The sequence below is a fragment of the Marmota marmota genome, unplaced genomic scaffold (assembly GCF_001458135.2).
Source record: "Marmota marmota marmota unplaced genomic scaffold, marMar, whole genome shotgun sequence".
NCBI classification, from domain to species: domain Eukaryota; kingdom Metazoa; phylum Chordata; class Mammalia; order Rodentia; family Sciuridae; genus Marmota; species Marmota marmota.
In genome coordinates this window covers 11,124,364-11,151,848 of record NW_026000241.1, presented here as the reverse complement: position 1 = coordinate 11,151,848, position 27,485 = coordinate 11,124,364, and the positions used below count along the sequence as shown (strand labels likewise).

Genomic DNA, 27,485 nt, shown 5'->3' with positions numbered 1-27,485 from the left:
TATTTGTGTCATTTACTAGCTGTATACCTTTGGACCAAGTGTTTTCACATCTGTGAGGGGGAGAATTCACACTGGGAATACCCTGGATTGTAAGTGACTTAATCATTCAACAAGCACTACTTATTGAGTACCTATTGTGTATAATATCCAGAGAATGACTACAGAGAAAGGAAGTGATGTAGGATGAACCTACAAAGCTTAGAAAAAGCTGGGTGCTAGATCAACCTTTCCAAAATTTAACACATTTCTCACACCTATTCTTATTCATGTTGTTCTCTATCATTATAGTGGCACCCTGAGAAGACTGGGGATCCTTATTACACCTTTATATCCAGCTAATCACCAAATCCATTGTGTTTTGCTTGTAAACATTCCTTGGCCAAGTGTTCTTGTCTCTAACACTGTTGCCAAGAGGGGGTTCAGGCTCTTAATCTCTCATCTCTCTAGTTATTGATCACTTTTCCTCTTCTATTTAACATTTCTTTCACCAGAAAGTTCTTATTTTTCCACCACATACCCAGCCCTTGTCAACAGTCAGATAGATGATTACTGAAGCTCTACCTTGTCTCAGATTATTCCAATAAGCTTTTGGTCTGCTGCTGCCAGGCCAGGAGTTGAAGGCTCACTCTATCCTGGCAAAGTTTGTAAGTTCTAGCCGCTCTACATCTTTCTTTACCTGTTGCCTCAGATCTTCTTCTTTGTTTTCTTTCTTTGGCTGTGTTCTGAAAGATGCCTGGGTTGTTTTTTCAACTACTATTAACTGAAACCCAAAGCTCTTTTGTTTTTCTGTTAATAGTTATCTAGTTTACCCTAGGCAGATTGTACACAGGCAGCTCTTTGCATTTGTATTGAGGGTATGTTACTACTCTTTCTCATGAGATTTGAATCTCTTTCTTTTAACTTTGATTTTTAATAAGGGTTCTCTTCTCTGAATCCCAATGGCAATTACCATCACAGCATTTGCTGTGAACCTGCCATTCAAGAAACCTACTTAGTCTTTAAATGTTTTATCAAGAGGCTGTCTTGGATTAGAGGGAATGCTTTTTTGTTTTTTCTTGTTCTGCCCCATTTAGCCTCAACTGTATTATTTGGAATCTGTCCTTGAAGATAGACTTTGATATCTACTTGTAGACATACACACAGGCTGAAGTTGCATATCTGCTTCCCAATATTTTCTACAATGCTTTATACCTATTAGATGACTTGTGTCACTTGTAGCTCACTATCACAGAGATATAGGATTCCACTGCTGCTTTTCTTCTGGGTGTGTAATAGTTGAGAGTTGAGAAGACCATAAACTCACCTACTTGCATTTTGTTTTTGGTGCTCTAGGTCAGGATGGCTAACGGGTTGGCTCCCCACCTGGTGCCCTACATCTACATCACACCTTAAAGAAGCTGAAGAGAAAATGTTAAAATGTAAGGTTTTCTTCTTGAAAGTTCAGAACTATTTACTAAAATTGATCCAATATATTGTATTGCCTAAAACTGGAGATAAGATTCTATGGTGTGTTAGCTATTAACAAAAGAACTTTTTCCCTCTTCTATGTCATCAGCAAGTGCCAAAATATGGTGGGCCAGTGATTCTCAACTTTAAACTCTTTTTATTTTATTTTTATTTTCTTTTATTTGTTGCTCAAGACAATACAGTGATCTTGACATATCATTGTATTCAAATAGGGTATGAATTCTCATTTTTTCACAAGTACAGATTGCAGGATCACATTGGTTATATATCCATGTGTATACATACAGCAATCCCAGTGTCAGTTGTATTCTGCTGCCCTCCCTATCTCCCCCTCCCCTCCCCTCCCATCACCTCTCTCTACCCATTCTACTGTGACACTTATCTCTCTCTCTTTTTTTTCCCTTCCCCCTCACACTATGGTGTATGTATTTTGTGTAACAATGAGGGTCTCCTTCCATCTTCCATGCAATTCCCCTTCTCCCTCCCATTCCCTCCCACCTCTCTTCCTTGTTTAGTGGTATTCTTCTTCTCATGCTCTTCCTCCCTACTCTGTTTTGAGTCACCTCCTTAAGTTTGTAAGGACCCCAAAGAGCTTTGTTTATAGGTTATTGTTACCAATATTTACCATATTAGAAATTGAAATTGAATAGTTGAAAATGTTAATGCATTAATTTATTTGAAAATAATAATAATAAATCTGTTGCAAGTTAAAATAAGTTACAAAAAAAATAGCTACTCTCCACAAACAAAAATGTAATGAAGAAATTAACATCGTTTATATGTTTGCAAGTCTCTTTTCTATCTGGCTTAACATAAGGCATCTGGATTCTAATATCTGCTTCTACATTCAGTCTCTTGGGTAACAATTATCATGAAATCTCTAGAAAACTATATTCTCAGAAAATGAGAATGAAACAGCAAATGAAAATTTACTATTATTGCAAAAACAGTTTTGACTTACTCAGAGGATCTTAAAGACCCTTCAGATGTTCCCAACTGTATACTTCAAGAACAGATTCTAAGGCTGGGGTTGTGGCTCAGTAGTAGAGTGCTCACCTCACTCGTGTGAGACCCTGGGTTGGATCCTCAGCACCACATAAAAAATAAATAAACAAAGATATTGTGTCCATGTATAACAAAAAAAGAAGAAGAACAGATTCTAGATATTACAGAGCATAGTATAATAAAACAAGTACTAGATTAGAATAACATAGCCCACATCAGCCACCGCTGGCTACAGGATCTTGGGCCACTTTACTAATCTTCCTATTTCTTACCTTATGGTAGGATTATCCATAGAGTACTTACAGCTCTAGAATTCTAGGATGCTTTAGTTATATGTTTATACTGGTGTGGAAACCTTTTTTTTGTTTGTTTGTTTGTTTGTTTGTTTGTTTCTTATGAGCACTGAAATTTTGTCCAAACTTCTACTGTTAGGGCATTCCCAGGTGGGTATAGTTTTAAGCAGTGGTATTTATTGTCCAGTTTTTTTCTGGTGATGCAATTTAGGAGAATGGATTAACAGTGTGAATCATACATGATTATTTTGTACATATGTGTAGATGTTTGTTCACACCTATTTTTTGTCCTGTTTACCGTTAATGAATTTTCTTGATGTGTATTTGGGGATTCAGTGCCTAATTTGGGTCACCTAGGAAGCCATCTTACATGAATTTTTAATATAAAAATTAATTTCTACTTTATATACTTAGATAATCCTGCTTTCTACAAAACTGGGAAAGTAGTCATTATGGCTTACAAAAATAAGGAATTGTTGTAAGGAGATTAAACAGGGTGCTGGACATTCAATAATTCATTTAACAAACATTGATTCCCTATTCCTGGGACTAGGGGTGCAAATAGGAATGAGAATTGGTCCTTGCTCCAATATCAGACATGAAAGCAAGCAACTAATACAGTGAGATAAGCTCTCTACTAGACATTACAGATAATTTCTATGGGAATACTCAGGCAACTGTGTTCAAAATGATGAAGTGATTCAGCTCTATACTAATGCCAGATCACCTCCTTTTCTAAATTAGTGGCACCCCCCCCCCTTTAGGGGCATGGTAGCTGGGAATATTCTGAATGAATGCTAGATTTCTTCTTTGCCACCATTATGTGAATACAAAACCTGTGATTATTTCTTTGATGATTAAAGAGCGGAAACTCCTGGTTCTCCTTGTTTTGTCTACTACAGACAAATATGCATAAATAATTAAGGGATATAAAGTGCAGTTATTCAGTTGATATTTTAATGTAAATGAATCTCAGATTTAGTTTCATCTATAGTTCATTTTAAAGAGTGTTCATAGTCTTTAGTCTTGTGGTATTGAACAAAAGTAAGAGTTTTGTTCTATGAAATCATGATTATTTACACTTTCTGGACAGTGCTAGACTTGAACTCATGTTGCCTGATGCCTTATGCTAAGGAGTTCCTACCATACATACCCTCTCACCTTTTTTTCTACTAAGCATTGAGATGACTTAATATTTCAGTTAAGTGTTTAATATGGATATCTTTTTTTTTTAACAGTATTGGGTATTGAACTTGAGGTACTCTACCACTGAGCTGCATCCCAACCCTTTTTGGTTTTTTATTTGTGACAGAGTCTCACTAAATTTCCTAGGCTGACCTCGAACTTTGAAACTCAACCTCTTAGAGTAGCTGGGATTACAGGTGTGCACCACCCTCCCAGCTAATATGGACTTCTGAAATCCTTGTCTAAATTCATGAATCTTTTCATTATTCCTTCAAACTTGACTTCAACATTCAGTGCTTAATTCCGAAAATCTTCTACAAATTCAAGGTGGAATTCTTTTGTTATTGTCTGCTAATCAAGCATTCTAAAAATAATGGGCTCAGTGACCATCAAGTTCTTTGCATGTAATACTAAGTCGAGAGGTAATATGATTTGCCAAAGACTGACCATGGATGCTTGAGGTTTGTCTGATAATTTAAAATTACTTGTTTCAATAAAATAATCTCTTATTATTTTTTAGGGCTAAATCAGTAAAGGCTAAAATCATATGATTAGATACCACATGGTTTCTAGATTACTAATTTTTTTATGCTTTGAGTATATCCTTCTTAAAAAGAGATGAAACTAAACAAAATTTCTCTTATGTTTTCATTAGGTGTCCCCTGCACTTACAAAAAGGAACCTGTTCGTATATCTAATGGAAATAGAATATGGACACTGAAGTTCTCTCACAGTATTTCAAATAAGACTCCACTTGTTCTCCTCCATGGTTTTGGTGGAGGTCTTGGACTCTGGGCACTGAATTTTGGTGATCTTTGCACCGATAGGCCAGTCTATGCTTTTGACCTATTGGGCTTTGGACGGAGTAGTAGACCCAGATTTGACAGTGATGCAGAAGAAGTGGAGAACCAGTTTGTGGATTCTATTGAAGAGTGGAGATGTGCCCTAGGATTGGACAAAATGATCCTGCTTGGACATAACCTGGGTGGGTTCTTGGCTGCTGCTTACTCACTGAAGTACCCATCAAGGTAAGTGATGGTGACAGAGAGAGGGATCATCACCTTGGCTTCTAAGTGCTGGTCTCTGGTTTCCATGTTTGGTGATTATTGTTGTCTGAGACTTACAAGATGAACATTCTCTTGAAGGACTAGTATAGTAGCTGAAATAATGATGTCAGATTTTCCTATTACATAAGCTATACATTGGTAAGTTTGATAAAGGACTCTATAGTTGTTATTTAGAAATGTATAAAATTTAATGTATGATTTTAAGCCACAAGTCAAAATTATTGTGATATTATTATTTATTATTATTATCATCATTAAACCTGTGGATCTAGCAGGCTTTTCCTAACCATTTCTAAGTTGGAATGGGTATCACAAGGTTAGAAGTTGAAGATCTAAGAACTGTGCTATCTTTGTGGCTTGGAGCAAATCATGTAACCTCTAAACTTTACTTTCCTTCATAGTGTATTTTGCATGGTTTTTGATAAATTCCCTGACCTTTCTCATTTATAGAACTGTATTTCAGTCATTGAATTAATGAATGTTTGCTTCAGAACCTTTCTAGCATTATTTCCTTTCTTTACCTTAGATTTTTATGCTATTTCCTATTCATGTTGCTACTCTGAGAGGAGGTTACATTTGAATATAAGAAAATCAAAGAAAAACATTATTGTTTTGCTTATCTTTTGGAAAGAAACAAAAAAATAAATATCAGCATTTTTGTATTGCCAAGGTATTTTTCCATTTAATCTAATCTTTAAATCCAGAATTGCAACAGACTTTGACTTTGAGGTCTGTGAGTGAAACATGGGATGATGGTCATTTTCCCAGTGCCTGTATACACCTGTGTATGAGGCCACCCCATTGTATAACTCCAGAGTGTGTAGTTCTACACAGCATTTGGCATGTGGGGCAGCAGCCCTGTATGCCAAGGTTTTCTTCCTCTTGGCAGAGACACTGTTTCTCCACAGATGCATTAGCTAAACTTCAGCAGTAATACCTGGTAGAGAGATTACAGTTCTGTATATGCTAGATAGAAATAGACTTGTCAACTGGCAGTTCTGTTCTTTCAAAAGAAATCCAAATGTTCTCCTAATTAGCATTTTGGGCTTATTCTCTTTTGGTATTCTTTCTTAGTGATAAACATGTAGCTATGTTTTTGGAAAAGGAGGAGAAGGAAGTGGATAGTTTCCTAGTGTAAGACAGCAGAGCTTTTTGTGGGACTTGGCCTTTCTTTGTTTTTTTCTTTATCAGGTGTTTATTATGTCTGTTGTGGTATTTGTATCTCAGGAGGTGACATGGGATTCTGTTGGTTAGATGCTGGTCATTAATTCTTAGAATTTTGGCCCTTCATAGTTACCTACTGATTATTAAATCAGTTGTTAAGATTTTCATTTTCAATTATGAAATGCTCTAAAGAAATAGGGAGACTGCAGAGATCCAGAACAGAGTGAACACTTAAAAACTGTCAATAAAAAAGAACAGCAACAAGTATCTAAATCAGAGCCAGTGATGTACTTAATGCTAGAAATAAAACTTGAGTACTATCTGAGGAACAAGAACCACTAAGTAGTAGGAATAGATGGATGTGAGAATGCTTAGAATAATTAGCATGTCTTAAATTCCTATGGTTGCCACCAAAATGTTATTCTCAATTAGAGTGTGTTGAACCTTGCAGGCTATATCCTTAACTGCATAAAACTTAAATTATTAAACACAAGTTAGTTTCAAAATGATGACATTCTGTATCCCAATTATGTGGGATATACTACAAGTATATGTGTTCAAGTTAACCTGGAAGTGAGGTTTAGCATTTGGTGTTCCTTCAATTTGACTCCACTACTGAGCACACAGTTGACAGCTTCTCTAGCACACACATAATAGCTCTGCTGCTATCAAGCAGTTGACTTTGTATCAACAAAGCAAATGCAGAACCAATTACTCTAAATGTCTCATCCTACTTTTTCTTGGTCCAGGTGACATTTTTATTATGCTGTCATGAGATTAAAATGAATTTTTGAATTGAGTTTCAGAAAGATTTGGGGATTTGGGGGAGAGGAAAGGGAAAGAGGGGGGTTTGGAGATCAGTGGAATTCAGATAATTTCTTTTGTTCACTGCACCTCTTATCTCTCTCTCTCTCTCTCTCTCTCTCTCTCTCTGCTTTAATTCTTTTTCTTTAAAAAGAAAATGTCTAAAGAGTTAGCTGAGCTCCATTCATATTACAAATTTGTTTTGCTGGTGCAATAGCAAATGCCTATAATCCCAGCAACTTGGAAGGCTGAGGCAGGAGGATTGCTAGTTCGAGGTCAGCCTCAGCAGTTTAGCAAGGCCCTAAGCAACTTAGTGAGACCCTGTCTCAAAATCAGAAATAAAAAGGAATGCATATGTGACTCAGTAATTAAGAATCTCTGGGTTCAATCCTCAGTACCCCTCAAAAAACATTTTACATCACATCTTTTTATTTATTTATTTATTTTTTTAAATGTTCATATCAAATTTAAGATTTTTTTATATATTTATTTTTTACTTATAGTTGGACACAATGCCTTTATTTTATTTATTTTTATGTGGTGCTGAGGATTGAACCCAGGGCCTTGCACATGCTAGGCGAGCCCTCTACCACTTAGCCACGACCCCAGCCCACATCTGTCTTTTTATAATAAATGATATTAATCATATCTAATTAAGGGAATACCTCTCTCTGCTTCATCATGTCTTTCATTGGTTCATCCATCAGGCATATGCCCATTATTTTGCTATGTGCTAGAGTGAGCAGAAAGAAACAAAGCCCAGAATCTCGATGCGTATAAAGTTTACACTATGTTGGGAAAGCAATGCACATTAAACGTTCATATAGTAGTATAACAGCTGTGATGAGTGCTGTGTAGGGAGGTGGGCAGTGTTGAGAACCTGACGTGATCATGAGGTGCAGTAATAGTTCCCTGCAGAAGTACTGCCTGAGCTGAAGTCTCAAAGGAGTGGTAAGAGAGAGAGAGTATTCTAGGCAATGGGACAAATTCCAGAGGCCCTGTGCTAGGCAGACATCTGGACTATTCCAGAAAGGCCAGTGTGACTTGTAATCAGAAAAGTTATGAGCTGCTTAGGAAGTGATTTCAGATGAGTACACACACCCAAGCTTCTCCCTACAAACAATCTTAGTTCATTTGTCTTGCTACAATGTCTAATAACTAGAGATGCCATCTACAAGTTCATTAGTAGATTAATGTGCTGAGTCACAAACAGTAGGGCCACTCACTGTATGAGGTGTCTTGGGCTGCCATCTGTAAAACCTTCTTTATAAGGTAAAGTAAGCCAGCAGTGGTAGCCAAAGATAACCATCACTTTTCTTTGAACTGTGTGCTCAGTTTTTCTTTTTCCCTTCCTTTCTACCCTTGCTGCTCAGGACCTTATACAAAGACTGTTGATGTTTTATAGGTATTGGTTATAACCTAGGGAAAAGGAGATTCTGGAAACTTTTAACTTAGAAAATGTTTAGTAGAGATCCAGTCTGAAGTTAAAATAATAGGTTATAACCATTCTTCACTAATAAAAGGTTTTCAGATAATTTTATCTTGAATATTTTCCCATTGACCTTGCCTGGCTCTGTCTCCTGATTATGCAGACCTGGGCAGAGCAATTCTTGCTGGGTCCTCTTGAGAAGAAAAGCTGTTCCACTTGACCTGGAGTTGAAGGAATTTAGGTCGTTCTCTGCAGGCCTTCCCTGTCCCCCTACCCGCAGTGGACTGCAGCCCATGGGGATATGTAACTTCTCTGAGAATGCCTTGTTTGTGCACTGACTTAAGTTCTTTCAGATCTTTTCCCTTGTTCCTTTCCTTGTTCCATAAATCGATTTGGGGACTGATTGTTTTTGCTGCATTATGTCTAATTGGTGGTTGAATTTCATGAAGGTCAGATTTATATACCCTTGTTAGCATTTAGACAAAATCAAATCTTATCCCAGTGTTTTGGTGCAGGTGTTATCCACAGCTTTTTCATTAAAGCTGTAACTTGCTCATCATCTTCAAACTCAAGACAAAATTCTAATGACTAATATTGAGATGAATGCCTTTCTGTGTTTCAAAACAGATGGGTTGTTCTCCTTTTCCTGCTCTACTGGTTCATTGTTTTTTCCTGTAGTTTAATTCGGTTTCTAGTTCTTGATCAAGATTTCTTGATAAGATGACTCACATATGCTGTGTTGTTAGACCCATTCCTGATCCTAAATGTGAACTAAGAATCCCATCAGGGTGTCCTTTATAGAATATTCGATAGTAGGATGTGGGTAATTGTCATAGTTTAGGTATGCATTAAAACGAAGTGAGGAGATAATCTTTAAGGGTGCAGGAGAAGATAGCCTGGGAACTTGGTTCAGTATCTAATAAGCTGTGAGCCAAAACCTGTGATTAGGCTTTCTGGAATGATGAGGTTAAATGACATTTTGCTCACCAGACTGGCCACTATCTTCTGGTGTCCCTTGGAATAAATTCTACTATAGAAATTTTCCCTTTTTTTTTTTTTTTTTGCTACCGTAACTAGCTTACATTTACTTATTTAAAAATCTTACAACAAAAAATAAACAAGAATCATTTTATGAGGTCTTTTACCTTTAGTCAAAGCAGATGATAGTTATGTAAATATAGTTTAGATTTAGTTGTAGAGTTTTTAAAAATTATTTTTAAACATTTTGACCACAATCCTCAGTTACAAATTTTGTGTGTTTGTGTGTGTGTGTGTGTGTGTTTGTGTGTGTGTGTGTAAAACAAAAGTTTTGTGGGACAATACTTATGTTTGTTATATTTTTCTATTCCAGATATTATGGTTTTATTAAAAAACACACCAGACTGGCTCTTTACCCTCAAAGTGGATTTTATTAACCATGAATAAGTAATGGCCTGTGAGATTAATAAAACAAATATCACCAGTAATATTCTAATATCGTCTGGGGAGCCAGACCAACTCTTAGGCTTACTCTATAATTATACTTTATAAGATGTGTATATTGTTATAGATACAGAGCAAAAGAAAATGTGGGAAAGCATAATAATCCACATTTACTGAGTATCTGCCATGTGCTAAAGCACCATGCTAGGTTCTGAAGACACAGAATTGAACAATTCTTGGGCTAATTTACTCCTTTATAAAAGCAAGAAGAGGTTATTTGCCTAGTATACGTGTGCTTTGCATAATTTATTAAATGACATTTTTACTTAGGGGTGATATTTTGAAGATTATATTAAGCAAGAGAAGCAAAAAGTAAAGCAAAAAAAGAACTAGAGGAAGATGAGACTTCCCTTCTTCTCTCCTCCCACTTCTTGGGTCAATAGGTCAGAAAGAGTCTAGAAAAGACTGGATAGAATCCCTTAACAAATTTGTAACAAAAACTTAATCTTTTAGGATAGGGTATGTTTTAATAAAGAGTTCATTTTTCTTTTTAGCAGATAATTCAATGATGAATAATATTGGCTATTTCCCAACTTGAGTCCTTGCTGCTTACAGCTAAATGGCTGATTGTCAATTCCTCTTGCCCCTTACCTAGACCCTGTCCCAAAATATAAAATTAGAAGAATTGGGGATATAGCTCAATGACAGAGCACCACTGGATTCAGTCCCCAGTACAACAAACAAATAAAATCTTTTAAACTGTAAAAGCACACCAAATATATGGAACTCTTATGTCACGTATCTCTACACAGATTCATAATTATATTCCATAAATCTTCTCAATTCTTTGAAATCTAGGGTCCCCTATTAGAGCTGGCCTAGAGGAAAGAAAGCCTGAACAGTAACTTGTTGCCATCTGTTAGTATGCTAGAGTGGGAAAATGTGGGTTTTAGCCCCAGTTCTACCTTAACTAGCTTTGTATTCTAGGGCAGGTCGTGAAGATATGTCTCAGCTTCCTTCCCATCTGTGATTGAACCAAGTATTCCCCAAGGACCCATGGAGCTCTGTGCTGAGTCTGTGTTCTAAAGCTTTCCGTTTTAAAAAATGCAATCAAAGTAAAAAGCTAACTGATCCTTACATGTGCTGACAAAAATAATAAAAGATTTGATATAAGGAATAATGCTCTCTGTGGACGTTTTAATTTCTTTCTGTTTCAGTTATGATTTTAGAATCATTGTCAGTTCATCCTCTGGAGATTTTGGCGGGCATTTGGATGTTTGGGTGACAGTTGAACATTGTATTGCATCAGAAAACCTTTGTGCTTGGTTTAGAATCTTTATGATATATAAAAGCATGACAGCCACATGAAAGTATTCTGGTAGTTCTGGTTTTTCTTCATTATGAACAAATTTAATAATGGAAAAATTAAAGCTATTAATGAGATATTTTTATATGAAATTAATGTATCTGTTGAGTAAAAAAGAAATTTGGGAAAGGATTAGAAACAGAATGTAATGCCAGTATGTCATGATGTCACAAGTAGGGTAGATAGATTGGACATCTGGAATCTTGTGAAAAGGAACAAACTAAAGGACACATTTTTTCTTCATGTTACATCATTCTTACATTTGTGAGAAAGTTCACTTAAACTTCTTTTGAACCCACTTTGACTTTTCTTAAAATTGTTAGAATGATTGATTCACGGGAGATTATTGTTGGTATCTGAGGCTATTTTTTTAAAGCACGATACTGATCTTTAGTCATTTCTCCAGTGTCAACCCCAAGATATATGGAATCATTCGATTTTTCTGAGTGGTTATTGATCTGTTTCATCTGCCAGAGTGTAGCCTAGACAAGTGACCTCTTTTCTCAAATAATACAGTTTTGTGCTCTGCTTTTACACATCTTTTATTATTGACTTAAATATTTTAAAATTAAGTCCTTTCTCTACCATATATCTCTCAAATTCTACTGAGTCTCAAGAGTTTATGTGTAATAACCAGTTTAGCAATCAGTTTTCTCTTTAACATGAACATTTTTGAAAGTGGTCTATCTTTATTGTATACATTGTTAGTTCTTTGAGGTTTAGGGTAGATATACCAAATGAATTTGTCTGTTCTTTCCTCAACAGGGTTAGTCATCTCATTTTAGTGGAGCCTTGGGGTTTTCCTGAGCGACCAGACCTTGCTGATCAAGACAGACCAATTCCAGTTTGGATCAGAGCCCTGGGAGCAGCATTGACCCCCTTTAACCCTTTAGCTGGCCTCAGGATTGCAGGACCCTTTGGTGAGTGCTCATATTCTAGGAAAGCAGAAGGTTTATAGATTAGCAATTTAAGAGGCAGATGCTCCCTGCTTGTAGTGGGGGTGGCAGAGATGATATAGAGTATCAACTGCACCATAAAATTGTTGGTGGAGTAGGGTAATTCCTTTGGAGATAGGAAGGAAGGAAGGAAGGAATTGTCACTAAAGAAACAAAACCTTGCCAGAATAGTGGGTGTTGGTACAGAGAGAGAAACTAGCCGGGGGCTAGGCCCCAGAATGAAAGGTTGTGGTTGGAAGAGGCATCTGCTCTTCAGCCTTTATCCCTGGGGCCTTACCTCTGCTTCACTCCTCAAGAGGAGTGTGGCACCAGGAATGACCTCAGCAGGGAGTGTTACAGTGTTCCAAACAGAAATTCTTGAGTTTATTTTCCCACAGAAATATTTGTGTATCCCACTTCACTTGGTGCAAATGCTGGTGTGTTGTAATCCTGAAGGGGATACAAGTTAGTATGTTAATTTTATGTACTAACTGCTCTGTTCATTGGTCATGTTTAAAGAATTCATTTTCCTACAAAAATAAGTCCTAGAAAACTAACATATGTGTTTTTGAGCTCCTAAAGTGCATCTGTAAGTCAATATACAGCACTCTTTAATTCTTATTTTAAACTTCCCTTAGGGAAATTGAGAACAACTGCCAGGAAATGTGCTTTTTCCCACCTAAAATATGTATTTGAACACATGTAGATGTGTATACACATAACACTTATTATATGAGCAAGCATTAAAACTTTCTATATTATTTAGTTATAAGTTATAACTTAAAAATATACATGTTTTTATTTCTTATTAAATAGGTTTAAGCCTAGTTCAGCGGTTAAGGCCTGATTTCAAACGGAAGTATTCTTCAATGTTTGAAGATGACACTGTGACAGAATACATCTACCACTGTAATGTACAGACTCCAAGGTAAGGTTAAATTCTAAATTTACTTGTGTGTGCATCAAACTTTTTTGTTTTTGAAGTTTTCCTTTTAAATTTATTTAAATAAATTTAAAAGGAAAAATGTCTAATACTTCTTAATTACTCATGTATTAATAGAGTGCCCACTATATAAAACATTGTTCTGAGTTCTGATGGGGGATTAAAAAAATAAGATGTACTTTCTTTCCCTAAAGTGCTTTTTTGCATAAGTTGAAGAAGCCTTGATCTTAGAAATCCTCCATTTTAGGAGGTGGTTGGGCTGGGAATTAAGAAAGCTAAAAAAAATATTTCCCAAATAGTATAAATGTTCCACCAGAAAAAGGAGTGCTGTTTAAACAAAAGTAAATGGTCTCCTGCACCATGGATCTTCTTAGAAACTTTACTATACCTGAGGGTATTGAACTTCCCGAGTTCATGGGAAATGCTATGTAGGAGTTTTCAAGTTCACTTGATGATTGCACCCTTTACTGAGGAACTCTTAACATCTGCACATCAGCATGAGAAACAAGGCTGCAGTTGGTAAGGACTGAGTGAGGGTTGGGTGGAGGGGAGGAGGGATTCTGCCTGTATATTGATAGTGATGAGAGAAAATATACAAGTGTGTGCATAGTAGCAAGAGAAAACAGGGGGCCAAACATCTTTTTTATAACATATGACTTATGGATGGATGTTGGGTGCAGGGTTCCAGTGGAGAAAGTAATCTAAAGATAGTGGAGAGCTAGGAAGACAAAGCTCTAGAGTTTCTAGAATGGAGTACAAAGAGAAGAATACAATTCTTGTACTTTGTGGTATACCAGTTATTGGGGGAGCCTATTTTTAAGATTGATTGAGCAATTCTGGGCTACATCTTGAACAAATACCTCAGGCAGTTTCTAGTATAGGTTGGTCATGAACCACACTTTCACAGACATGCTACCTCATTTTTTTTTCCTAAAACTAAGAACTGGACAGAAGGCTGAGAGGCTAGATGTAGAAACATCCTCCTTCCTTTTTTATCCTCTCTCACTTTCGGAAGAAAATATGTCTACCTGCTTCATTGAACAGAGTGAGGCCTTGGCAGCTATTGGTAGTTGTAGTCTCAGTCTTTTCAATAAAGAAGATTAGAATTTCTCTGCCAAGAGTGAGGGAGACTGGAGGTTTGGAATCCTCAAGAGAGTTTTTGTGACTCACTAGGCTGTCAGGTCTGGTGATTAAAGTCTATACATTTTATTGACTTGTTACAGCAGTTTTTAGGGGGCTGTTCAGGAACATTGATTGGTTTTCCTATGTGGGCTTGGGGTTTTACGCTATACTCCTTCTCATTTCATGATTACATGTGCCTGTGTAGTCCTCGATTGTTGTCTTTCATATGATGTAACTTGGTTTGTAAAAGGTAATTCAGAACAATGCTGAGTCCTTTAAGAATGATAGAAATGACCAGGCGTGGTGGTGCATGCCTATAATCCCAGCAACACAGGAGGCTGAGGTAGGATTGTGAGTTTAAAGTCAACCTCAGCAACTTAGCAAGGCCCTAAGCAACTCAGCAAGACCCTATCTCTAAATAAAATACAAAAAAGGGCTGGGGATGTGGCTTGGTGGTTAAGCACCTCTGAGTTCAATCCTTGATTTAAAAAAGAATGACAGAAATGGACCTATCATGGGAGTTAGCAAGAATATGTTCTTTATTTAACTGTGATATTTCTGAGATTTTTATTAAATGCTGGAGAAGCTAAATGTGGATGTGCTTTGATAGAGGTGAGACTGAGAAGCATATTCATCTCTAAAAGTTAAGCAATGTGGTTTTTTTCTTTCCCCTTAAAGTGGTGAAACAGCTTTCAAGAATATGACTATTCCCTATGGATGGGCAAAAAGGCCAATGCTTCAGCGAATTGGTAAAATGCACCCTGACATTCCAGTTTCAGTGATCTTTGGCGCCCGATCCTGCATAGATGGCAATTCTGGCACCAGCATCCAATCATTACGACCACATTCGTATGTGAAGACGATAGTAAGTGTGTGGCTTGGTTTTTAGTTTTCAGTTGTAGGTGAAATCTCTGATGTTCTCCCTTAAATAAGATTTTGGGTCATAATGATTTCACAAGCAAACTGTACCTGCAGCCTCAATCAGAGACCTGATCTCACATGTGAGATCTTCTTGTCCCAACAGTGAATTACCTTTCTTGAGGGGCTTTCTGGTCTCTATAGAGAGACTAAAAGAAACACTGGTCCAGTAGCATCTCTGCTTACTCGCACCCTCAAGACAGAACATTCTCCTTTTGTTCCGTTTCTCTGTTGGCTCATTCACTAGTGGTCATTTAGAGTGGGGTTTTGGGTTTTTTTTTTTTCTGGGGGGAGGGTGGATATTAAAATTTTATTAAGATTAAATAGATTTTTCTATTTACTTTTAAATCTTTTGGATGGCAATACTTGATAGTTAACCATAGCTCAGTTTTGCTTATTCTTTTACCTTATTTTTTTTTAATGTAGTGAGTCTCACTTTTTATTTTTAAGCTTCCTTGCTTAAATATCACTGTGTTTTAATAAATGCTTGTGCACACTGACCATGACTGCTTTTCTTTCCCCAGGCTATTCTTGGGGCAGGGCATTATGTATATGCAGATCAACCAGAAGAGTTCAACCAGAAAGTAAAGGAGATCTGCAGCTTGGTGGACTGAACACACTGAAGCCTTTGTAAGAACACCTGTTGACTGATAGAATTCTTGAGCAATAATCTACAGTACGATGAAGATTGAGGAATGCAACCCAAGAACCAGGCAGTCTCCTTGACTGCATCTTGCACATTTCTTTTTAAAGCCATTTGCACATTTAAACCCGTTAGTGCCTTCTAGAAGAATGACTTTCCTTTCTCCTACACAAAATTGAAATATACAAGAGACTCAAAATTTAATGGCTTTAAATAAAAGGTTATTTATCCCTCTGTACTGAAAATCTGTAATTTTTCAATTAAGATTTTTTTCATTTTTACCTAACTTTGCTGGTCAGGTACTTTTAATATTGCAGTCTATTTTACAAATTTAAAGAAGTGGTTTCTGGGTCTGTTATGTTATATACTATAAAAGTGCACTTGATTTTCTTTGTCTGATTGTATTTACCACATCTAATAATTGATATAATTAATTCAAATTCAATTTATTTTTTATGTAAAAATTTGTCAGTTGTTTAGACTACTTCACCTGATTTTTAAATGGTGTGACAAGTGCTGGATATGTAGCTCAGTGGTAGAGAGCTTGCCTAATATACAGGAGGCCCTGGGTTCAAACCCTAGCACAGAAAAATAATTATAATAATGATATTCTAAAGATTAAATGGAGTGACAAAATAGGTTTTTAGTTAAAAGTATGGGATTTAATCACTAGCATTAATTTTTTGGTTTTCCTCTGTTTTATATTTAAAGCTGCAAACCCCATGTTCGGCATTTTAAATATGATACAAACTGCAACAGCATCACTCCTGGGAACCTTCTATGTATGACACTGTTCTGTACTTTTAAGGAAGAATGACATTAATGCTTAAGGGATTCAAATACTGAATCTCTTAACCAAAAATCCAGCCCTTTCTCCTCCCATTAATGTTATTCTTTTCCTGGAACCAGGCTGCAGCAACTAGGACAGATTTCCTCACTTCAGGGGAGTTTAGAATTGTTACCTTCCAGTAAGCCATGTCGTATCATATTTTCATGAACATCTCCTCTTTAGATGGGTGCTAAAACTGGATTGCATTTTTACCACTAAAATAAAAAAATGGGTGCTGTTATTGTCTCATGGCACCAGAAGTGAGCTCACACTTGGGTTTGGTTTTTATTGAGTATTGTGTTGATTAAATCATTGCAGACTTGCATTTATATTGTGAAAAATCTATAACATTGATTATACTATTTGACAGTAACTATCATCAAGGGTGGCACTGTCTTGCAGTTTTAAAATGAGTTTTAAAACTTTGAAACTGTGAGAAAGCTCCATGTGCTAACTGGCTGCTGAGAAAATCCTCAACAAAATAAAATTGAGTATAATTGTCACCAATAAGGCATCTTTGCCTTATGTTTTGCTAACATTGTTGTCTAGGAGAAAGGCAGGCTATGTAAATAGACAGTGAACTAGAACAAATAATGGTTTGGGTTATTGTATTTTTTAGATGGTTAATTAGGGAGTTTGTAGTCATTAGGAAATGTAAGATTGTATGCTGTTGATAAACTGCCAGAGGAACTGAAAATTATGTTTTCAATATTATTTCCCCTGTAAAAGAACTACACAGAAGATGGAAACAACTTTCCAATGAACCATTTGTCTCACTCATCAGATTAACTAGGTTAGTTCAATATGACAACATGAAAGCTAGGGTGAGTTTCTCTACCTTAAGAACAAAAATAGCTTCACTATTTAGTCAGTGTCTCAGATAGACAAATTAAAACCTGACAGTAGTACAAATAACTTGAGTAATATGCCAGTTTCTCTCATAGAAGGTTTTTGTCCAGGGAATTTGGTCCCACAACTTGAAGGAAAATTCCTTGGTTCACTTACTAAGTGGGGTTTCTGGCTACAGATGTGCCAAGTGATTCAGGAAAGATATACCCAAATATCTGGTGAAGTTTACTACTGATTGAACTTTCTTCATTTGAAAACCTTGGGGTACAGTATATCTAATTCTGTAAAGATTGTACTAGCAGAGAAGGTCACAAACTAGAATTCTTTAAAATACTGTGGGTGCTAAATGTTTTTCTTTTTAAAAAATCTTTTTCAATGTTTGATCTTTGCTAAGTTATGCACATTGTATTTTATTTTATAGAATAAATTTTACTATGATAGTTGCAATAAGACAGCTGTATATTTCCTTGTGTGTTTATCATGGGCCATTCCTTGACCTTTGATCCAGTGAGCATTCTGTAAACGCTGTTATCCTGAGGGAACGCTACTCTAGTGTGCAAGTGTCATGGCTGATATATGTGGTTTTTCACATGTTCCCATGTTTTCTAAAGATAATTTCTGTTTTTTTTTTCTTTCTTCCCCTTGGTTTCCTAAAACTAATTTAAAAAAAAAAAAAACTTACCTAGGCTTGGTTTCAGAATATTAGAGAACATTTTTGAAATATGTTCATATATTTTTTTAAAATATATATATTTAAAGGGCCATACCAGAACAGGAAGTTTTTGTCCTGTACCATGCTATTGGAAAAGAAGAAACAGAATAACCAGAAGAACTCTAGAAAAGCATAATGGATATTAGATATTATTTTATAAACAAAGTCTAAGAATTTAGTATTGGATAAAGGTAGCATCTCAATTGTGGAGGAAAACACTTAAAAATGGTGTTGAGGCAAGTGTGGCTAACCATGTAGGAAAAAAATTAAATGCATTTCTTTATTGTACACAAGAATAAAATCTGGATGGATCAATGACCCTATTGCAAGAATGAAAACCTCTGGCCAAAATAAGCAAATTCAAGATAAAAAATGAAGGTATTTGTAACATTCATCACAAAAAACTCCAGTTAAGGAATTTTTATACTTTGGAAAGAAGCTGAAAGAATAAGCAAAAGCTACAAATAGACAATAGGCAGAAAATAAAGTGCTGCAGATGACCTTTAAATATATGAAGATATACATCATAAGAGAAGTGCCAATCAAAACTACCAAGACACTATTTCTTGTCAGATTGGGGAAAACCAAGTTAGGTGATACATTCTATTGTGAGATGGAGAAAACAGGTACTCTGAAAAGTATAAATCCCTGTGGGTAGAATTTTTTTAATGATTAATAATTAAATATGAATTTATCCTTCAATCTAAAGGCAATTCTAAAACTCCACATGAACTTCTTCACTGGTAAGAATATGAAACACTATTGATAATAGCTGAGGACTGGAAGCCACCCACATCCCCATTGAGAGGGGAGTGATGGAAGCATCATGGTATGTCCATACAGGGGAATACGGTACATCTGTGAAAACGAGTGAGGGCTGATTCCCAGAACACAGGAAATGAAAAACAGACTAGGACACGGTGTGCTACCTGTTACATAAGAAAGGAGTGATAACTGGGGAAGAAAAAAAAAGCAAATGTATTTTTTGCTCCTATCAATAGAAGTTTTAGGTACACCAATAATTAATCAGACAGTTCCCTTGGTAGTCCTGGAAGGGAGATAACAAGGATGACAACTAGAGCTGTGTATCTTTTAGATTCTGTCAATGTTTTATGTTCCTTTTTAAAATAAAAAATGTTAAAGCAACTCTTTAAAACATGTAACTATCAAGTTGGTAGTATAGCCACATGTAGACAAATATGTCAAGTGACTTTAAATCCCAGCATTTTGCCTATATTCCTATGAAGTATATCCTACACACCAAAGAACCACAAAGAAATCTTAAATTTCATTCAGTACTTTTATAGCAACAATATTGTTGTTCCCCATACTGTGTGTGAGAGTATACACGATAAAGCAACTGTTTACTATGTCAGTGGAATCAAGAGCCTGAAGAGAACAAATGCAAGAATACAATCAATACAATACAAAAAACAATACAAGAAACCTGTAGTTTTATATTTGAATTGAAATGCAAGTAAAATCTGTAATTTCTTTTTTGAAAAACAAGCAAATGTCCACTGAAAAAAAGTCTGGAAGCAATTCCAACCCAATAGGAAGGTGTACCCTAGCACTTAAAGTAACCCACTAAAAGAAGGGAGAAGATGAGAAGTGACAGAAACTAAGGAAGCAGAATAAATAAAATCGCATCAGAAGGACCCAGTGGCTAACATGATAGTGCTCACCTTTGAAAGCAAGTAGGGTACCCACTCAATGTTTAAAAAATTGCTAATTGGAAAAAACCAAGTATTCTGACTTTTTTGTGTATCCAGTTTAACCTGCTAAGAAAAGTTCTTCATGTAAGAATCCTAACTAAGCTGGACATTTTGGTGTATGCCTGTAGTCCCAGCTACTCAGGAGGCTGAGATGGGAGGATCACTTGAGCCTATAAACCAATCTGAGCAACATAGCATGACCCTGTCTCAGAAAGAACAAAAGAATCATCATTAAGTACCAGAGGAATGATAGGATTAGGAAGACATCATTTTTCCACCTCTAATGAAATAATGGATCTAGGCGGTTAACAGTATTAGATGAAAAGTTGAGGGTGGGGGGCATTTTATTGCATGGCTCTGTTTGGTAACATTTGAACCCAGGGATGAATCTTAACATCACTAAAAGAGGAACAAGCAGACATCAGATGTCCTGCTTTGTTGTGCCACCAAGAACCTAACACCAGCCAGGAAAAATTATTGCCCCAAACAAATTTGCACACAAATCTAGTTAAGCCTGTATGTCTAGCCAGTTTGTAAAAACACCAGAGATTTAGGAATGCATTAAACAACATGCTAACTCCAGAAGGTGGAAAATTCCACAGAATAAATAATCCAGTTTCTTCAGAAAATTGAAGGTATAAAATAAAAGTGATGATGGAATTCTAAGATCAGAGAAACTTTTTAAAGGACCTTGTTTGTATCATTTGAATGAGACAAAATGACATTTTTGAAACAAAAGTTTAAGATGGACTAGGTATCAGATGATATTGAGGAATTATTAATTTTGTTAGGTGAAATAATGGTATGGTGGCTTTGTTAAAAACCCTTTACCTCTCTGAGAGACATACTAAAGTATATGTAGTTGAAATTATGACTGGGATTTACCTGAAAATAACCCAGACCGGAAATGCTCTGGGCAGGAAATAGATAAAATGAGCAGAGTGTTCTGCTGATGCCGGGGATAGACACACAGGGGCTTGTGTGTCTACTTTGATGCATGTTAAAGAATTTCCATTGCTGAGGCGATGGCACAACACCTGTAATCCCTGCATCTTGAGACTCTGAGGCAAGAGGCTCCTGAGTTCAAAGCCGGCCTCAGCAACTTAGGCCCTAAGCAACTCAGTGAGGCCCTGTCTCTAAATAAAATATAAAAAGGGCTGGGGATGTGGCTCATTGGTTAAGTGCCCCTGGGTTCAATCCACGGTACCCCAAAGAAAAAAAAAATTCCATAATATGAATTTACAGAATGAAAGAGAATGGGAAGAGAGATTGAAGAATGCCAGTATGAACGGTGGGAACTAGATGGAGGGGGGAGCTTTATAACTAACTATCTCAGCAGTAGCAGAAAGAGGGGGAAGTGATAGGGCAGAAGAGCAGACTGCAGTGCTGTATTAACAAGGATCAGGGCAAAAGGAGCCCCCATTTCCTGTTGACGGGAATGGAGTCATTTAGCATATGTAACAAAGTTGTTTGTGGTCCCCACCACTTGACACAGCAATTTTGTTTCCAAGATTCTATCCCAGGAATATATCAGCATGGACTTGGAAAAAAAAAAATATTCATCTTGCAACATTGTAATATTAAAAGTCTGGAACAAGATGTGATTGATTAAATTATGGTTCATTCATTCAGTGAAATATTATGCAGCCTTACAAACAAGGTAAGATCTGTAAGTGGCTATCTGGAAAGTTTCCAAAATCTCTAATAAAAATAAACTAAAATCCAGAATATTTAATATACAGACACATAAATATGTACATACATACAGAATATGTGTCTGAAGTTTCATAAAGATACACATATGCTCATATATATGTATAGGCTTTTGGGGGAGGATAAATATGTACATGAGTTTGTTAACGGTTAGTATTGGAGAGGGACAATTCTGTTGTAAATGCTTTTGTAAACTTTGGAGACTTGTGCATTTGCTATGTTTTAATAAAAACCAACTAAAATAGAAAAAAGAAATCCTAGTTAGTATAAAATATGAAAGAAAATAACTGAAGGATCTTACTGACTGTGCTGCCATCTGTGGGCAGATATGCAGATCCAGATTAGGCAGAGGGACAAAGTTTCAATGTATGGAAGGCTGTACGGCTCAGTGATTTCATTACTGAAAAGTGAGCTATGAAGTTATGACTGGTCTGTCTGATCCTGCTCTCCCTAACTCCAGAAACAGTCTCAGCACAAATCCACCTTCTTCATTCACCCTTATTTTCTTAAAATTATTGAAAGAGGCACCAGAATTAGAACATTTCTAATAGTATTTCTATAGTATTTCTCTAAGTTTCTACAATATACTCTCTCTTTTATCTGTCTCCATTTCATATGACCACCATATCACTCCTGATATTTTCTCTTAAAGTTCCCCCTAAATTTTTCTTTCATTGTAACATTAAGTTACAACTGGCTAGAATTTATTTGCTGATTTCCTGGTTATATCTTAGCTTTATACTCAATTAGATTAGCTCCCAGATTTAAAATTTGGGGAGGGGGTATTGGAGGGGGCACTCAGAGAGGCTTTACCACTGAGCTACATCCCCAGCCCTTTTATTTATTTATTTATTTTTGTTTATTTATTTATTTATTGAAACTGGGAATTGATCTCAGGGGCACTTAACCACTGAGGCACATCCCCAGCCCTTTTTATTTTGAGATTGGGTCTTGTTAAGTTGCTTAGGACCTCACTAAGTTGCTGAGGCTGGCTTTGAACTTATGATTCTCCTGCCTCAACCTCCTGAGTCACTGGGATTATAGGCATGTGCCACCAGCATGGCTTATTTTTTTATTTTAAGACAGGGTCTCATTAAATTACTTAGGTCCTCACTAAATTGCTGAGGCTGGCTTTGAATTTGGGATCCTTCTGCCTCTGCCTTCTAAGCACGGGGATTACAGTTTTATATATATATACTACCACACCCAGCTAAAATTTAAAGACATTTTTACCAGTGAGTTTGTAAATGACATGGGTAAGGAATTTTATTCCAGCGCACATTTAATCCTTAAGAAGACTTTTGTATGTTTACATATGGCTTAAAAGGTTTTCATGAGGGCTGGGGTTGTGGCTCAATGGCAGAGTGTTTGTCTAGCATGTATGAGGCACTGGGTTCAATTCTCAGCACCATATATAAATAAATGAATTAAATAAAGGTCCATCAACAAATAAAATATAAATTTTTTTAAAAAGTTTTTCATGAGTGCCTTTTAATTGTTTGATAATGTAGATTAACCTGAGCCTCCTCTTTTCCTATTAAAATATTGTATTCTATGAGAGAAGAATCACTTGGCTGACAGATGTGATGGTATAGAGATCTCAATCTGGTTTTCAATGCATGATCCTGGACACACACGGGTCATAGAAATGGGTATGAAAAGCTCCACAAACTGCTCTAGTTCCTCTTTGGTAGAATCAGAAACACATGAGTCATGGTGAACAGAGTTGGGGGGTAAGTGCCTACAAATCTTGTGGCCGTTTGTTGTGTTCATTATGTACTATTTCCTAATTTTTAACCTGTGAGTGTTTTTATAACTGTAAGTTAATAGCAATGAAAACAAATGTTGAGACCCAAGGTGCCAGACCCAAGGTGCCAGACACACACTCTCCTATGCCCACCGGCTGCCCATCTTTCTGCCCCAACAGATCTTTAACATATCTGTCTGCTCAAGTCTTGAAGGTGCTGTTTTCTGTGGGGGTGGAAGGACACTGGAGTTCGAGGATATGGAGAATAAAAGTTGGCAATAAAGGGAGGCCAGATGTTGAGGGCAACCCAAAGGGCCTAACTCAGGTGATGACCTGCAAGAGACGGGCCAGCTGTCCTATCTCTGTGTGGTCCCTTATCAGAAGGTTTTCAGTGATGATCTAAAGTCATGAGACATCTCCTCTGTGCTGGGATATGACCTCTCAGTTTCTCGTGGCCAGTGCCAACAATGCCGGCAGCTGACGCATCTTCCTTAGCAGCCAAACACCTCGCCCATAAGCACAGCCTGTCCCAGCAAATATCTGAGCATGAGACGTGGACTGTGCCAACTCTCAGAGCAGTGACACTCAAACTCTAGTGTGCTGCAGTCATCAAGGCTGCTTTTGGTAAATGCAGAGTTGAGGCACTACTCCTGAGAAATTCTGATTCTACAGATCTGTGGGTAGGGCTTGGAATCTACATTTTCTACAAGTACCCCTTCCCCAATACAGCTGACATAGGAGTGTCCAAATTTTTGTTCTGTGGTTTATTGGGCTGTTCATTTTGACTCAAAAAGTACAAATGCTGCCTCTTTGTAGTAGCTGAAATCGCAGTTTAATTATTTTATTCTGACCCCAAACGGATGTTAATGGCTTGGTGGGTTGGTGTACTTTCCATCAGAAGAATCAGTTAAGGGAACAACTGTGAAGAAACCAAGTCTCTTTCTTAGGCTTCTTGCTTGAGCAGAGGGGACACAGAGCATCAACCACGAGAGTATTAAGCTGGCTCCCCAAACACAGAAGGGAGCAATTTTATTTTATTGCAGGGGTGGGGTAGAGTCTAGGAATTTTAGTTGGCTCTGAGCACGTGTTCTGAGATGCTTTCTTTGCAGGTCCTGGGCAAGCACTTCAGCCTGGAGGGAGGGCGGTCAATGTGGAGCAAGTGCTCCCTGTCTCCCTGTAGATCACATTGGCCTTGTAATAAGGACGTGTTGCTGTGGCTGGTGAGAGAGACACAGGTGGGAGCAGAAAAGAACACAAATCAAGTGGGTAACAAGTCAAGGATCTTGGGAATTTGTTGTTTTAGAGGCTCCTCAACAGTTTAATGGCTTATGATATTTGTTCTGGGAGATTCCTGGCAAAGGATCCTGGCTTTAATGATGCACCTGCCTTCTGAGGCCATTAAGACTGAGTGACTGAGTGACTGAGAGGGTAGGGAATGGCATGTAGCATGCTTCTTCGTGTGTGTGTGTGTGTGTGTGTGTGTGTGTTAGTTATAGGGAATTGAATTGTTATGGAGGTGCTCTGCCACTGAGTTACATCCCAGCCCTGTTAATTTAATTTAATTTTAACTTTATTTATTTGAGACAGGGTCTCACTAAATTGCCAAGGCTGGCTTCTAACATGCAATCCTCTATCCTGCCTCAGCCTCTCTATCATGTTCTTTTTTTTTTTTTTTTGGTACCAGGAATTGAACTCAGGAGCAATTAACCACTGAGCCACATACTGAGCCCTTTGTATATTTTATTTTGAGACAGGGTCTTGCTAAGTTGCTTAGGGCCTTGGTAAGTTGCTAAGGCTGGCTTTGAACTTGTGATCCTCCTGCCTCAGCCTCCTGAGCTTCTGGGATTACAGGAATGCACCACTGCGCTCAACCATATGAAGTTCTTAATAGTTATCAAGCTATGAGTTAAGGTCCCTGGAGTACATTTTCCCCTTTCAGGGGTCAGGTGGGGGTGGAGGTGGTGGCCGACTGTCTTACATGTAGGCAGAAATAAGGGCAGAGATCATATTCAGACTTTGGGGCTTCCCTTTACAACATTCTCCATTTCACTACTTCCCCCTCATTTTGCAATGCTGCGGCTGCCCTGAACTCTGTCCTCTGGTCCTTGAAGCCAAGATTGCTGGTTTCCCACTAAAGTTCTGGTCTTCTCTCCTTACCTCACAGCCCTGCGCGATGGCCTTTCCTCCAATAAAAGCTGTAAAAATTCTGTTCTCTATTCCAAGTGTCAACTCCCCTCCTGAATCTGTTTGGTTTTGTTCATTTTGTAGCTGTTGTTTCTCGATCTTGTCTCTAGTTGTCAGTGAGTGGGTTGTGCCCAGCAGGATCTCATTTCTCTGTCCTGCAAGATGAGCTCCTAGATCAGACTTTGAGAATCAGTCTTTCCTCGCATCCCTTGAGACTAGCTAGTGAGAGGTTCGTCATGCTGAAAGACATGCTTGCGTCTTATTTCTGTACTTCCTTTCTGTGACTACATGTAGCAAGAAATAGATATCGTACTTTACTCTAGAAATGTCAGCAAGAATTAGCCAGTGCAGGAGAAGTAGTGTGGTGTTTGCACTGCTTTTAGATAATGAGGCCTCAAACCTAGCTGGAGTGAAAATGTAGTTTTCAGGCAATATCTTGTTTGGAAGCCATCATTTCTGTCTGTCTCTAAAGCCACTTTGTCGTCAACCCTTTTATCTCTGGCTTTTTCTGGCCTCATCCTGCAGTAGTTTCTCGAGAAGTGTGCAAGAGTTCCCAGACCCATTGCTCCTGAAGGCTCTGCCCTCTTTGGCATCTGTGGAACCAGGCTGGTTCATTGTAATGTCACAACAAACAGAACAAAATGGCTAAGTTCTTGAAGAATGCTCCATTCTCATATATTAACAAGGTTCTAATAATTTTAAATAGTAAGGTGCCCCAATACTCTGCATAACTCAAAACCCCAGAACACCAACTTCAGGATAAGATCAGTGAAGAGTCCAGGTCAGCAACAATCTTGAGGATGAAGGTTTTGAAACTTCTGCATTGCTGATGAAAACCAATCATGCTTCCCTAAAACTAACCCCTAAGTAACCCTGAGAGTGATGTTCCTGATAGATTTCCTCCACTCTTCTACTCTCCAATATTGAGGAAGAAGGAATTTGAAAATAATGAGATGGCACCGATATGGGAGTTATTTATCACCCAGAGACTCAGGAATGGGGATCTGGAATTCTGAGAGTCACTGTCCTGTGACCCACAAATTGCTACTCTGACAATTGCTCATTAATCTTTGACCTGTGGATCCAGGAACCAACCATTAAGTCAGGTGTCACTCACATACCTGTTCAGCAGCTTCTACCATCAGAGTCGCATGTGAGAACTAAGAAGGAACAACCCCTGCACACCCAGAGATGATACACTAAGCCTGTGCACAAAACCCCTGTGCTTTGTGGTCACCAGGAAAACTCAGAGGCTCTCCCTCAGCATTTAAATAATTGTCATTCTCATACTAAATTGTTCTTTTAAATCTGCTGGATGGAGTAGAATCCTTTGTGAAAAATCAGGGTTTCCTGGGACCATGGGTCATGTTTGCTGAGACTGAGAAGCAGGGAGCAATGAAGAATAAGATGGTTCATTTAAAAAATATAAACTTTTGGCTGGGCACAGTGGCACATGCATATAATCCCAGCAGCTCGGGAGGCTGAGGCAGGAAGATCTCAGGTTCAAAGCCAGCCTCAGCAACTTAGTGAGGCTCTAAGTAACTCAGGGAGACCCCATCTCTAAATAAAATATAAAAAAGGACTGGAGATGTGGCTCAGTGGCTAAGTGCCCCTTGGTTCAATCCCTAGTGCCCCCCCCCAAAAAATACATATATATGTACACATACACACGTTTGTATGTATGCATATGCAAACATACAAACATATATACAGGTATATGCACACACACACGTGCTTTTAAAGTCTTCATGGCAACTCTAACAACAATAGTCTTGGATAGAGCTTCCAAGAGATCCACTCTTGTGGAAAAGCAGTGTTCTCCTCTCTGATAATGACTGAGTTCCAGAATCCTCGATAGCAGTGACCTCCATAATGACGAGGCTGGCAGAGAATATATGACCATGAGCCTGGTGTGTGAGAAACAGAAAGAAGGTCCTCAGATGAGTGGAGGACCAGGGACATCCTATGGATGA

The 27,485-nt window shown here is 37.6% G+C and overlaps 1 protein-coding gene across 2 annotated transcripts; it reads left to right on the top strand.

Annotated features, from left to right (window-relative positions):
• Positions 1-1,332: 1,332 nt before the first annotated feature.
• Abhd5 (abhydrolase domain containing 5, lysophosphatidic acid acyltransferase) lies at positions 1,333-17,891 on the top strand. Of its 2 annotated transcripts, XM_015488927.2 has the most exons (6): positions 1,333-1,418; positions 4,606-4,978; positions 11,968-12,122; positions 12,954-13,065; positions 14,881-15,067; positions 15,645-17,891. In XM_015488927.2, the coding sequence occupies exons 1-6, from the start codon at positions 1,409-1,411 to the stop codon at positions 15,732-15,734; spliced, it is 927 nt and encodes a 308-aa protein (XP_015344413.2). In that variant the 5' UTR covers positions 1,333-1,408; the 3' UTR covers positions 15,735-17,891. The 2 variants fall into 2 exon arrangements, with proteins under 2 accessions (XP_015344413.2, XP_048651443.1); XM_048795486.1 differs by lacking the exon at positions 14,881-15,067.
• The last annotated feature ends 9,594 nt before the right edge of the window (positions 17,892-27,485 follow it).

Bases quoted from the DNA above. Each gene is read 5' to 3' on its own strand.
- Abhd5 (XM_015488927.2), top strand. The intron at 12,123-12,953 runs GTGAGTGCTCAT...CTTATTAAATAG, and splicing joins CAGGATTGCAGGACCCTTTG to GTTTAAGCCTAGTTCAGCGG. The intron at 15,068-15,644 runs GTAAGTGTGTGG...TTCTTTCCCCAG, and splicing joins ATTCGTATGTGAAGACGATA to GCTATTCTTGGGGCAGGGCA.